We start from the raw sequence: 14,502 nt of genomic DNA on the forward strand, positions 1-14,502 counted from the left end.
GAGATTATGCTTGGGAAGTTAGAGATCATTATGGTGAAGTAGTTCTCATTTGTGTAAGAACAATTTCCTTCATTGCTCGGGTAGAAATACAGGGTCATTACTAGGAACGATTAGAATGATTAAAGTATGAAACCAGTCAGGATCTAAGTTAGATATAAACTGATGGTTTGTGAAAATACTTGCCCCACTTGAAAATATATGACTTTAATAGAAATGACTTCTGATAGAGCTGTGTATTCATAATCCTGTTCATAATCTCATTCTCACAGAACTAAGTCTTTCTTATATCTCATTTGTTTACCAAAACTCTTTTGCACATTTTATTTGGTAACTCCCTACATAGATTGTCCACAGACCTTTCATTTCCTAAATGAATGGCCAAGAAGAAGTCCACCCAGAATGACTATATCTATGTCTATATCTCCATTTATCCATGCTTTTCATTTTAAAAATTTCTAACAAATTGTTCTGCCATGTGCCATGTATTTTAACTATGAGTATATGGCAGCTGCAGAGACCAATAACTCAATATTTCCACTTTTAGGTTCACTGTTCAGTTCCCATGCATCCAAGCCTAAAAAATTTTAAATTTCTAATCTATACTGGCAGGGATACAATTATCACATCATATGGTTAATTCTATCTCGTGTATTTGTAGCAAAGGACAAAATATAACTTAGTTTAGCTAAGAGCATACTTTCTTTTACTAAAACAGAATATATGGCATTTTGATCTGTAATTCTGGTAGGAAATGAAAAATGAGGGCAGAATGAAAAATGTGGGCTTGTTTTCTTAAATTCCATATACTTAGGTGGTTATTATAGTGGCACATTTGCTGTAGAAAAGGCAAGCAACTCTCCTTTAGGTATATATGAATCTCAAGACAGTACGAGGGCAATTTACATAATGTTCGGTGAAAATTAACAATTTGCATTTTCTTTTTTATTTTGAGGACAAACAGCAATTATGTGGGACAATTTTAGAAATGGTATACTGTTTTGGTGAGGTATGGGAAGAACTATATGTAACTATTAGTTATTAATATATATCTGTAAATAAAACTGAAACCTTAAATCTTAGGGCCAGATGTTATTCTGCTTTGCCTCTTATTCCAATAGACAGATTTTGAAATTTCTTAAAAAGCCATTAGGGAAGAATATTATGAAATATTTCATTCCAAAATTTATGCACCAATTTCTCCCATCAGAGTACTCTTCTTTAATTAGAAATATGTTATCACATGCTGAAAACTTATCACAATGCATTGACTGTATTTGTTACAACATTACCAGTTGGCTTTTATGATTTGTCACATTGTAATATGTTAGGAAAGTGTAAAGTTTGGAAGTCATTTCAGTTTGCTGAAGGCATTTAATTATATCACATACACTATACATATTTATTGGCTGTGTTTCAATTTTTTTATTTCTTTGTAATTTATACCATCTCTGCTTCCAAAAATGATTTGAGGCAGCTCATTTTAATTATAATTATATTGGCTAGGTTTTTCAGAGATGTTCGAGATTTTTCTTCCTCACTCAACAGAGCAGCATACATAACTGAAAATGAAAATTGCTTTGTTCTTATTGTCATGGCTCATTTCAAATTGTGTGTTTTGCAGAGGTTAATTTTATGTGGGCTGCACACCAAACACACCACAGTTCAGAAGACTATAACTTATCCACAGCGCTGAGACAGTCTGTCTTCCAACTGTACACTTCCTGGGTAAGTTTATGAAATTGAATAAAGGTGATAATATAATTTCATTTAGTCGCAACTGTTTCTGTTTCCTCCAAGTAAATGAATAGAAGCTGTTTTACAAAAAATGCTTCTTTCTCCTCTGTAAGGCCAGACACTAAAGTGTTTCCTTCTCCTCTGTGAAGCCAGACACACATGAAGGAAGTGGTTTTTTCCAATGGTAGTCTTTTACTTGAGGCCCCAAAACTCACGGTGAGAAAGTGGCTGGCTGTTCTTTATTTACTGTCAACTGAGGAGTGTGACATATAGACAATGTATCTCAATTCAAATATATGTAAAGATTTCATTACAAACTTTTAAAAACAGTTTTTAAAAAATCCGTTCCCATTTCTGGATGCTTGAGTAAAATCTAATTAAATTCTTTGCTTTTTATCTATGTATTAGCATAGTTAGTACAATGCTCAACAGAAAGTTTGGCTCTAAAGTATTTTAACATAAGGAAATGACAAGACTAATGAATACCAGAAATCGCCTCTAGTTCTAAGATTCTTCTCATTCTCTGGGCAAACCTGGTCCACTTGGTATCAGACCTCATCTGTGATTGTCCCTCTTTAGCTCTTCTGAGCTGTCTAAAGTACTGCTGCTAAAATGCACCTTGAGCTAGAAAGTCAGAGTTATCAATGTATAAGTGCATTCATCAGTAGCTGTTTACTAATGATAAATTCTAATGATAATAATACAAATGTTCATCTGTATGGTTCTTAATAGTTTGCATGTATAATACTTCTATTAGATATGATTATTGAATATTTTCTATGTGCCGGACAATCATCTAAGACCTCTTTATGTATTAATTCATTTGTTTTTCATGACAACTTCAAGGCATAGGTACTAGTATAACTCTCATTTCAAAATGATAACTGAGTCCATAGTTTAGTCACAAAACTAGCAAAAGGAGGAGTAGAATTTGAACTCATTCAACCTGGCTGCAAAGATCTTAACCTCTACACTAAATTCTCTTCTATGTACCTCTGTATTGTTTTTCACTTATGTCATATCTTTTGATCCCTGCCCCCCGTGCTATGCTAGATCAAGTATTACCATTATCAGGTACCTGTAGGTCAATGAGGTTAATTACACAACCAGTAAGTGACAAAGTCCCATATTTGAAATCAGATTCTTCATAATCAATAGAAAGATGTACTGGCATGTGTTCTGACCCAAACAGGAGCATAGGCCATACAAATGGATAAGCCAGTGGTGGCACTAATACATTTGCTGCAAAGGATATTGAAGGAAATCCACCCCCTGCTCCCCACACCATACACCTATGTTACAGCTTATATTAATTTCCTAGGCCTGTTGTAACAAAGTACCACAACCTGGGTGGTTTAGAACAACAGAATTGTATTGTCTCACAGTTCTGGAGGCCAGAAGTTTGAAACCAGTGCTGGCAGGGTCATGGTCCCTCTGAAAACTCTAGGGGAGCAGCTGTTCAAGTCCTTTCTCCTAGCTTCTCCAATCTTCACTCCCCATGGGAGTCTGATCTTCACATGGGGGTCTCCCTGTGTCTGTGTTCAAATTTCTCTTTTTTTATAAGGACACTAGTCATGTTGAATTAGGAGCCCACCCTACTCCCTTATGACCACATCTTAACTAATCACATCTGCAATGATCCTATTTCCAAACAAGGTCACATTCTGAGGTATTAGGGAATAGGATTTCAACACATGAACTTTAGAGTGACATGATTCAATGTATAACACAGCTCTAAGCAATATACATGGAAAAGAAAGAAAGAAAGATAGATAGATAGATAGATAATTTCCCCCTCACATCTTCTATAGCCAGCTTGTGCTGGAACTTTAGAAGGTTAAAAGTAGAGGAACATACTACCTATTACACGCTGTATATACCTCAAGACTGGTCCAGTGAATGGAGGGAAGGACAGGCTCCTGACTGGGGAGGAGAATACTGTCCACCCTCCCTTCTTAAGGAATAGCTGCATTAATACAAATTGCTATTATCCTATACAAAATAGGCTGACTATATGACTGATTAAAATAATAATCTCAAAAATATTTATTCTCTCCTGATTTATATATTACTCTTTGCATAAGGATAACTCAAACCACCAGTAGTTACATTTTGGGGGAGAAAGTCTCCAAGGGATGTAGCTATGTTGGAAGTTGCTCCAGGTAAATCAGTGTCATTAATGAGTTAATTATCTGAGGAATGATCAAAGGAAAATTTTCTATCTGAGCATCAGAGATTTCAGAAGTAGAAGAAACCTGGGAGATACGATATTTAAATCATCTATTTTTAAAGCTACAAAATGAATCTCAGGGGAGCCCACCCATCATCCAGTATTGAACATTGTTGGCTGGAACAGTCCAGACATCTTACTCCCATCTTTATCCTGGTCTAGCTTGTGTCCTTTCCCCTATTATATCAATGCATCCAAAGATACAGATTAGTGAAAACTAAAGTGAAATGCAGGTTCACACCTATTTATTGCCAGACTAAATTCCCTTTATAACCTCTTATCACTTTGCCAAAGACACAGAAAATATGCTGAATAAGTAAATGAGCATTGGGAACACATTACAGCTTTTAATTTGGGGTGGAGATGGGGAGGAAGAGAGGATTTCCAGTATGGGACATGAAAGGTAGAGATTGTCAATCAGCCTGGATTCTTGGTTAATATTTGTAAGTGTGCCAGAGGATAACTTGGATGGTTTCAGGATCCGTGATGGTTGCCAGTCTGTGATAGCTCTTTCTAGACATTAAAATCAGAGTTGTCAGGTCTCTTCATTTTCTTTGCATCTTTTGTAAGATTCTTTTCATCGATACAGCTATATAAGGCATATAATTTGGTAGCTACTAAGGTAACAATGTATTTTAGAACAAATAATAAATGGGTCATGTCTTTGGAGAGAAAATTGTGAAATGAAAAGAAAAATTAAGCTCAGAGTGCTTTTCTTTGACATTACTATGAAAATTAGGGTGGCAGGCCTGTCATTTAAAGTAGTTAAAGATGAGAATTTATAGCCATACTTTTTGCATTTTTTAAATCCAGTTTTAGGTGATTTAACATTACTTATCCCCAAAGAGCTACAATTAGTGGAGTAACTTTTTTTCCCCAAATTATTGATTTTTTTTTTTATTGAAGTGTAGTCAATGTACAATATTATATGTTACAGGTATACAAAATAGTGATTCATAATTTTTAAAGGTTATACTTCATTTATAGTTATTATAAAATATTGGCTATATTCCCTGTATTTGTTGGGGAAGCTAGTAAAGTAGTCGTGTTCAGGCTTCAGAGGCCACACTAGGCCTCTCTCTGACCTGACAATGACACTAAAGCCGGCTGCATGCCAAACTGCTGAGCTACACCCAGGCCAAAGGGGTGGCGCCAGCACACACTGTAAACCACTAGATAAGAGAGAGAGTAAGTCCTGGGACTTCTTGCACCTTGAGGGTCTGGCCAGCCCCTGGGGATCAAGAACATTCCAAGACTTATGAGTTAAGACCAAGGCATTTATGACAATAACCAGAGCTGCAAGCTTGCATGTAGGTTGATTGTTATCAGCATGCGGCCTGGTGCTAAAAACTGGGCTCCTTCGAGTGGCAAACTGAAGTCTCACCTGTGGGGTGGATGCACCGCCTGGGACCCTTCCCAACTGGGACTCCAGCTTTCTGTTACTTGGGACTTCCCAGCTGCTATTTGAATCTGGATGTAGGTGTCGGACCAATCTGATGATATATACTCTGTTATGTCTCTCTAATACTTTTATTCATCCCCTTCTAATGCCTGTATATTGAAATTAAGTTAAATAATCTTCTATTAAAAAATTAATTAAGTCTGCTCAGTTGTGTGAGATGAGTGGTTATTTTGCCAGTGAATCCAACGAACCTTGAAACAGAAAGAAGGATTTCAGCAAAACAGTATTGTACAATATATACTTGTTTATTTTGTACAATTATAGTTTATACCTCTTAATCCCCTATCCCTATATTGCCCCTTTTGGTAGCACCTTTTTAAGTGAGGCTTATTCATTAGAATTAATTATTATAATTAATTATAATAATTAAATACATTAATATTAATTATAATAATTAAATATATGGTTTTGCTTGCTACTTCAGTCTTTTATTATACATCTTAATAATATAATGCCTTAAACATGATAGTCTCTCCACTTTGCAAATAATAAAATGTGTCTAGACTCATGAATATTATGTAATATATAATAGGGTCAAGGTTAACATCTCATTTTCTTCCAACTTTATAAATAAAATATCTGAATGCTACAGCTTTATATTCAAAACATAGTTATAGAAGTGCTCAAAAAATAAAAGAATGGGATAAGTCAAAGGGTTACAGGAGCCAATTTGAAAGAGCTCCCAATGGCCAAAATGTGGAACAATTTGAACAACAAAATATATAACATAGTGTGAAGTTATAATCCAAAGTATAAAATAAATATCTTTGAAATCAGTCCACATTGACATAGATAAATGATTAAATACATAAATAAATAGGAACAAATAAATGGGAAACGAAATCCCCTAAAGAATTTCAAGAGAATTTCAAATTATATATGTAGATACTGCCCCCATCCAGGAAATGGAGGTTAATACCTCCTTTACCATTGCCCTTTGAGTGTGGACTCTAATAACTCCTTCACAAAGAATAGAGTATGGAAAGGGACAAAGGGTGGGGTGGAAGTGGAAGTTTAAATTTAGATTGAAGAAACTTAGCAAACACAATAAATCGCGGGTCAAAGTTTACATCATCAGGTTGTATTGGTAGCAGGTACCCTTTGATAAGATGTGATAAAATTATGCTGTTGGTATGTACCCTATGACAAGATACATGGGAATGGACCTTCACCCCTGTGGTCTTTGTCACCAAAACCCATAACCCCAGTTTAACCATAAGAAAAGACATGTGTCAAACCCAAATTGAGTGACATTCTACAAAATACCTAACCAGTACTCGAAAGTGTAAAGGTTATGAAACACAGAGAATGTCTGAGAAACTGTCACAGATCAGAGGAGACTATAAGATACAAAACTAAATGTAATGTTTTATCCTAGATGGATCCTAAAGCAGGAAAAGAATATTAGGGGGGAAGAAAAACAGAACTAATGAAATCTAAATAAGGTGTAGAGTTTAGTGGAGTTTAGTTAAAAGTAATGTACTGGGCTTCCCTGGTGGCACAGTGGTTGAGAGTCCGCCTGCCGATGCAGGGGACACGGGTTCGTACCCTGGTCCGGGAGGATCCCACATGCCGCGGAGTGGCTGGGCCCGTGAGCCATGGCCACTGAGCCTGCGCGTCCGGAGCCTGTGCTCCGCAACGGGAGAGGCCACAACAGTGAGAGGCCCGCGTACCGCAAAAAAAAAAAAAAAAAAAAAAAAAAAGTAATGTACCACTTTCACTTCCTTAGTTGTTTCAATGCAGCTTAGTAATATGTTAACAATAGAGAGTCTGGGGGTAGCAGGGGAGGTAATGTGGCAACTTCCTATATTATCTTTGCAACCCTTTTGCAAGTATAAATCTATTATAAAATAAATAGTTCATTAAAAGATAGAGCTACATGTCCATACCTGCATTTTCAAACTCAGAGCCACTGTAGATCATATACCAACTCTAGAAAAAAACAACTTAGATCTAGCCATTAGCAATAGACATTGATTCCTGGAACCCCCTAGAGTATCATAAAGAACAATGATTCAGCCATGCAGTTGTTAAACTGGCTGTTGTTCTAAAGTAGCTATGTTTCCATTCTTAATGTCTCAATCCAACACTCATTTTCCAAAATGTCAGCTCTGAACAAGCTAAACTCCTTTATTGCTGTTAGAAAGGAACCTCATAGAGTCCTTATCACAGGCAGAGCTGGTCTAAACCTGATCCAACCTGTTTCCAATCTCATCTTCCACCCTCCCCCATTGTCACCCCATCCAGTTTAACAATTAATTTTCAATTCTCTAAATCTACCATGACACAATGCCTTGATATTTTATTGAACATACAGTTATCTCTGCCTAGAAAGTTATTTATGCTTTACCTCTGATTGTTATATCCTTCAAGATTCATTTCTCTTCTACAGCCACCTTCCTAACTTCCCCAGGTCACTTTTTTTTTCTTTCTGTCCTCCCATAAAGCCTTGCATATTCTATTATAATACTTATTTGCATTGTTGTCTTTCACACCAGCATGTAAACTTTGAAGGAAATGAACCTACTTGTATTTTTTCACTGTTACATACTTAGCATGTATAAAGTGCCTCATGCAGTCAGTGCTTAATAAATGCACATAACATGAATGAATGAAACGAAAAGTTTAATAGTTGTCAAAGAAATTATTTTTCTAAGTTACCTAGGGTAAGACCAGTGTGTGAAATAATTTAAATCTGTCAGTCATTTAAATGTTTATGATCTAACAGATCCTCAAAAAATTAGAGCACAGCGTGAGTAACTTAATTATTTTTTGGAATAAAATATATTTTAACATATTTGCATGACATATGAAGCTATTGAATGGGAAATAGTACACTATCTACATTTCAGTAGGTGAGTATTTCTTTTAAAAGCAGTAAAAAATGATAAACAGTTAGTTTAAATGACTGGGTTATGTAATTTTTTTTTAGCTCTGTAGTATCTGTCAGAGGTACTTGTTTTTTAGGTTGGTATTATCAATATTACAAGAATTAGTAAAATATGTTTAGAGCATATTAGCAATCTAAAAATAAGTAAATTTTAACCAGTATCAGAGGAAAGACATACAGTTAAAATACCAATTTGTGAAAACCTTTATATCTGTAAGTTAGGGAATATGTAAATGTATGATGATATTATTTTTGAGCATAATAATTTCAAAATACATATTAATTTCATTGAGGAAACAGTAGAGAACAACTCACTTGGAAGAAAGAAGTCTGGGTTCCAGCCTTAGATCAGTTATTAGCTAGATTTGCCACACTGAACCAATTAAGTAATGTTTGAATCTCAGTGATTTTGAACATGAAATTAGGCATTAATATTTGCTCTGCCTTCTCATATTGTTATTGGAAGATCACCTTAAATAATGTGTGTAAATTCTTTAAATTCTTTGAACTATATGAAGTATGATTCACATGTATAATATTGTTTTTATATTACACATAAAACCGCAGAGGAACTTTTAGTGAAATCTCAGATCTTTTTATTATGACACACTCTCTGCCAAACTACATAAGCAAAGACTATTTTTCAATATATGGGAGTTGGAGTTATATAAAGATAAATGCAAACAAGTAAAGACACAAAAAACTAACAACTTTGATGTAATGCAGTCAAATGCAGTGGGGATAAAATTCTCACAACTCTTATGTCACAGAAGGAAAACATGCCTTGAGCCTCCCATGAAGTAAAAAAAACAAAACTTCTCTCAGGACCTTGCCTCAGAACTCCAAGGTATCCCTTCACCACCCTCAACCTCCATTCAAAGACATTAGTAAGACAAAGTTTATGTCCATACATTAAATAAAAGAAGCACTTTGCCAGTTCGTGTGTTGACCAGTTTTAGATCCTTGATTCTAGCACAGATCAGCAAAATGGAACTATTCTGGTGCTTACCAAGCCATTTTGAAATTTGGTAAAAATAAAATTTTCCCCTGATTTTTGATATTTTTCTTTACAGAAATCTGATAGTCACTTGTAGTCCTTATAATGAAAGATAAATAAGGGTATCATAGTGAAGACCTCTACATAAAACAGCATTATCTTACTGGCATTTAAAAAAAATGTTCAAGTGGCTAAAACACTCCCTTTACATGTTATTTTTCTTGTTTTGAGAAACGCATCCACTCCTGTTTTTTTCTATATACACTTTTGACTGACAGAGGTCTTCATGGTGGCAGAGGTTCGGGATATGAAGAGAAGTAAGACATGAGCTTTTGTTCTTAAGGTGATTGCTTTCCTTGGAGGGATTCAATCAAGTCTACAGCCATTGTAATACAAATTGTTAAGGATTTGGAGAGAGATGTCTGCTCTGAGAACCAAGGAGGGTCAAGTGAAGCACCACAGAAGAAACAAGGCTTGAGCCCAATCTGTAAGAAGAAAAAAATTTTGCCATGAATATGGTTATAAGTGGAACATTATGTAGAAGGAGAATGTCTGTGAAAACACGAAATTATGAACAAATATGATAAACGTAGGGAATGGCAAGTAACATGTATGGTATGTGTATTATTTTCTTAGAACTGCCCTAACAAAGTACCAAAAACTGTGACTTAGAACACCTGAAGTGCATTGTCTCACAGTTCTGGAGGCTAGAAATCTAAGATCAAGGTATCGGCAGGATTGGTTCCTTCTGAGGGCTGTGAGGAAGCATCAGATCCACAGCTTCTTGTGGTTTGCTGGCAGTTTTTGGTGTTCCTAGTGTTGTAGATGTATCACTCCGATTGCTGCCTCCCTCTTCACTGAAGTTCCTCCTGGGTTCATGTCTGTCTCTGTGTCCAAATCTTCCCTTTTTAGGGGACATAATTCAACCCATCACGGTATGAGTATGGCTAGAATACAGGATGTATAAGAAGGCGGAATGGGGAAAAGGGGAAATGGCTAAGAGCACAGAAATGGGAACAGAAGGGTGGGCCCAGATTTCTTAAAGAAGACTTTCTAAGTGGAAACACAAGCACTTTCTCCAAACATCACAATTTAAGTAGATGTGTTTTAAGGACGGAGATGAGTACTCTACCTGCAATCAGAGGAATTGGCTGTCTGTCATTGCTAATCACAGACTTAAGGAATTATTCAATCTTTAGTTTCTCAATTCTCAAGGAAAATGTCTGTAAAGTATTACAGAAATAAACAAGAATCATAGAAGTGCAGCTATTAGGTTAAACTACTTTATTAAAATAAAGTAGACATGAATCTGGAGCTCAAAAGATTTTTTAAAAAATATTTCTTTCAAAGTAATTATACCCTTGAGCTTCAACCATTTTGCTTACAGCTTATTCATGGACAGCTCTCCTCTGTCAACCCCTGCTTTTTCTCCCAGCTTGTCATTCCTCATGGCTTTCCTTCCTACTTCATCTAACCTAAGATGCTTAATGCCCATGACGCTAGCAAGCACAGGCTACCTCCTTCTGCTACATCTGCCCTTAAGTCCCCAAGCCTTGCTTGAATCTGGTCACTCACCTGCTTCACTCCCACACCCAGCTTGCTGAGCGCCATGGGTGTCCTCCATCACCAGCTGGGAGTTTGGTGCCCCTCCACGAATGGCTTCCAAACCCAAATGAGCTGTCAGTGCTGCTAACTAAGCCATAAACATGAGCCTCTCCCCTACCTGGGAGAAGCCTTTCTAAAATTCCTCAGTCTCCTCAAGATCTTTCCACTGCTGCCCCTGTTTGTCAGCCAATAAATGAATTTAAAACGTCACAGAGAAATTAGTTTTTCTGGTTTTCCCTCTCTCTATTTCTGTTCAGATATTTTCATTAAGATTTGTGAATTCACAGGTACATATACTTAAATTTTTTTTTAATTTAATTTAAGTAAAAACATTTTATATTACGTTGGAGTATAGTTGATTAACAATGTTGTGTTTGTTTCAGGCATACAGCAAAGTGATTCAGTTATACATATACATGTATCTATTCTTTTTCAAGTTCTTTTCCCATTTAGGTTCATAGATAACCAACAAGGACCTACTGCATATCCTTTACCTCTAGTTTTGCAGAAAATGTTCACCTCTCTTCAGTAGGTCTAATCCTTAGATTGGTGACATTGGTCCTACTGTGTTCCTCTGTTGGACTTTGTCCTGTCAATGACTCCTGGCATCTGTCCCTCTTCCTCTCAACTGGCTCCTTCTGAATATGCCATAAATATATTCATGTCTCTCACATTAAAACACACACACACACACACACACACACACACACACACACACACACACACAATATCTCCTCCCTCATCCATATGTTCTATTCAAGAAATACCTCCAGCTCTCTCCTTCCTTGTTCTTGGAGAAAGAGAGAAGTAAATCAAACCTACCTCTGTTTCATCACCTCCTTTGAATGATTCTTCAACTTACTGAGGTTTGCATTCCAGGCCTACTGCTCCACTGATCCATAGCTGCAAATCCAGTGTCGTTTTTTAGTTCAGTTGATATTTTCGGGACATATTTGCTTCCTCAACAGCTTTCTTGGAATATTCCTCAAGGGCTTCAACACAGTATACCCTAAGCTGAACTTTATAAATCTACTCTTCCTCCTGTTCATCATCTTGGTGAACAACATCACCCTTCACACAAGCCAGGTATCTGGGTGTCTTCTAATTCTCCTCTGTTTCTCTCATTTCCTATGTTTAAATAGTTACCAAATCCACGGGTCTCTTGTATATAGTCTGCCTCTCCATTCCCATGGCTGCTGCTGTGGTGAATGTGCATGATTTTTCACTGGGCTATACAAATAGGATTTCATACCACTTTTATATTTCTTACAAGCTTAAAAATCACACGTTAACTACTCCCTCCTGACCTAGGATAAATCCAGTCTCCTTAGAATGGCATTAAAATGCTCCCTCTCTGGTTTGACCAATGTCTAAATTATCTTTTGTTTTTGTTTGGCTGTGGTGAGCCACAGATTCCCCAGAGCCTTCCTGATGAAAGCTACAGATTGTTTCTTTAGAAAATCACACATTTCCCCCATACATACAAGTTCACACTTTATTATAGTCCTATCCAGGGGGTTCACAGACTTCTTAAGATCTATCCATGAATTCCATGGTTCCCCCCAATCTCTTGCCCATTCTCTAATGGCTTCTGCAGTGCCAGAATACTCACGGTTCCCCCTCAAGGCCATGTTGCTTTTTCCTTCATGATGCTTCCTCATACCACCCCTGCCTGCCCCATTTACTTGATGAACAGAATAAAACCCACTCATCTCCTCCCCATTAGCCTAAGGTCACCTCTAGACCTATCTTTATTCTCTCCTCACACATACAGATTTGTGTTGTTTCTCTCCTTCATGACCCTATTATATATGACCTCTATCAAAAGATAATAAAATAACCTAAGGTAGATAGTGTAATTTAAGGCAAAAGAGCCTTGGAGTCAGAATAACATGGGTTTGAATGCACGGCAGAAATGGATATATTCGGGAAACAGTATAATATCCTCTGGCCCACGTACTAAGAGTTTAAGTTTGAGGAAGGAGAAATTTCTTCTGACAAATTAGTACCATCTGAAGCTTTATGATGGAAGTGGCATTTAAACCAGTTTTTAAAACTGTATAGGATTTGGAAGTAGAGAAGAAGATAAGAATTCTCAGAACTAGTTGACATTTACTAAGCTGATTTCAATTTTAGAAATTGGAACCTTAATTGTATCATTAGACTCTTTTTATAGTATTATATTAATCACAAGAAATTAATTTTAATATGATTCATGTGACTTACTCCCTGACATATATCTTTATTTCTTATTAGAAATGTTATTTTTTGTAATTTATGTTGAGTTCATTTTTCTAATTGTAAGTTCATCATTATATTTACTGATTTGTAAGATTTGAGACATTGTTTCATCAATTTTTAAAAATTGAAGTATAGTTGATTTATAATGTTTCAGGTGTATAGCAAAGTGATTCAGTTAAATATACATATGTGTATATATACATATGAGTATATATATATATATATATATATATCCACATATATAGATACTTTTCCACATTCTTCCCCATTATAGGTTATTACAAGATATCGAATATAGTTCCCTGTGCTAAAGTAGATCCTTGTTGTTTATCTAATTTATATATAGTAGTGTGTATCTGTTAATCCCAATATCCCAATTTATCCAAACCCCCTCCCCCCTTTCCCTTTGGTAATTATGTTTTTTCCATGCCTATGAGTCGATTTCTGTTTTGTAAATAAATTCATTTGTATCACATTTTTTGTTTCACATATAAGTGATATCATATGATATTTATCTTTCTCTGTCTGACTTACTTTACTTAGTATGATAATCTCTAGGTCCATCCATGTTGCTGCCAATGGCATTATTTCATTCGTTTTTAATGGCTGAGTAATATTGCATTGTATCAAGATACCACATCTTCTTTATCCATTCATCTGTTGATGGACATTTAGGTTGCTTCCATGTCTTGGGTATTGTAAATAGTGCTGCTGTGAACATTGAGGTGTATGGATCTTTCAAATTAGAGTTCTCTTCAGCTATATGCCCAGGAATGGGATTGCTGGATCATATGGTAACTCTATTTTTACTTTTTAAGGAACTTCCATACTGTTCTCCACAGTGGCTGCATCACTTTACATTCCCACCAACAGAGTAGGAGGGTTCCCTTTTCTCCACACCCTCTCCAGCACTGATTAATTTTAGAGTTTTTTATGATGGTCATTCTAAGCGGTGTGAGGCCGTACCTCATTGTAGTTTTGATTTGCATTTCTCTAATAATTTGCAATGTTGAGCATCCTTTCAGGTGCCTGTTGGCCATCTGGATGTCTTCTTTGGAGAAATGTCTGTTTCTGCCCATTTTTTGATTTGATTTTTTTTCGACATTGAGCTGTTTGTATATTTTTGAAATTAAGCCCTTGGCAGTAGCATCATTTGCAAATATTTTCTTCCATTCCATATGTTATCTTTTTGTTTATGGTTTCCTTTGCTCTGCAAAAGCTTTTCAGTTTAATTAGGTCCCATTGTTTATTTTTGCTTTTGTTTCCATTACTCTAGGAGATGTATTCAAAATAATATTGCTGCAATTTATGTCAAAGAGTGTTCTGCCTATGTTTTCCTCTAG

The 14,502-nt window shown here is 36.0% G+C and overlaps 1 protein-coding gene across 1 annotated transcript in view; it reads left to right on the top strand.

Annotated features, from left to right (window-relative positions):
- Window positions 1-14,502, top strand: part of AGMO (alkylglycerol monooxygenase) — a 332,983-nt gene that overhangs the window by 119,208 nt on the left and 199,273 nt on the right. The window contains exon 4 of the mRNA XM_019931434.3: window positions 1,622-1,725. Within this exon, the coding sequence (XP_019786993.1) occupies window positions 1,622-1,725 (104 nt within the window). The remainder of the gene's footprint in view (window positions 1-1,621; window positions 1,726-14,502) is intronic.

The sequence above is a fragment of the Tursiops truncatus genome, chromosome 9 (assembly GCF_011762595.2).
Source record: "Tursiops truncatus isolate mTurTru1 chromosome 9, mTurTru1.mat.Y, whole genome shotgun sequence".
Classification (NCBI taxonomy): Eukaryota; Metazoa; Chordata; class Mammalia; order Artiodactyla; family Delphinidae; genus Tursiops; species Tursiops truncatus.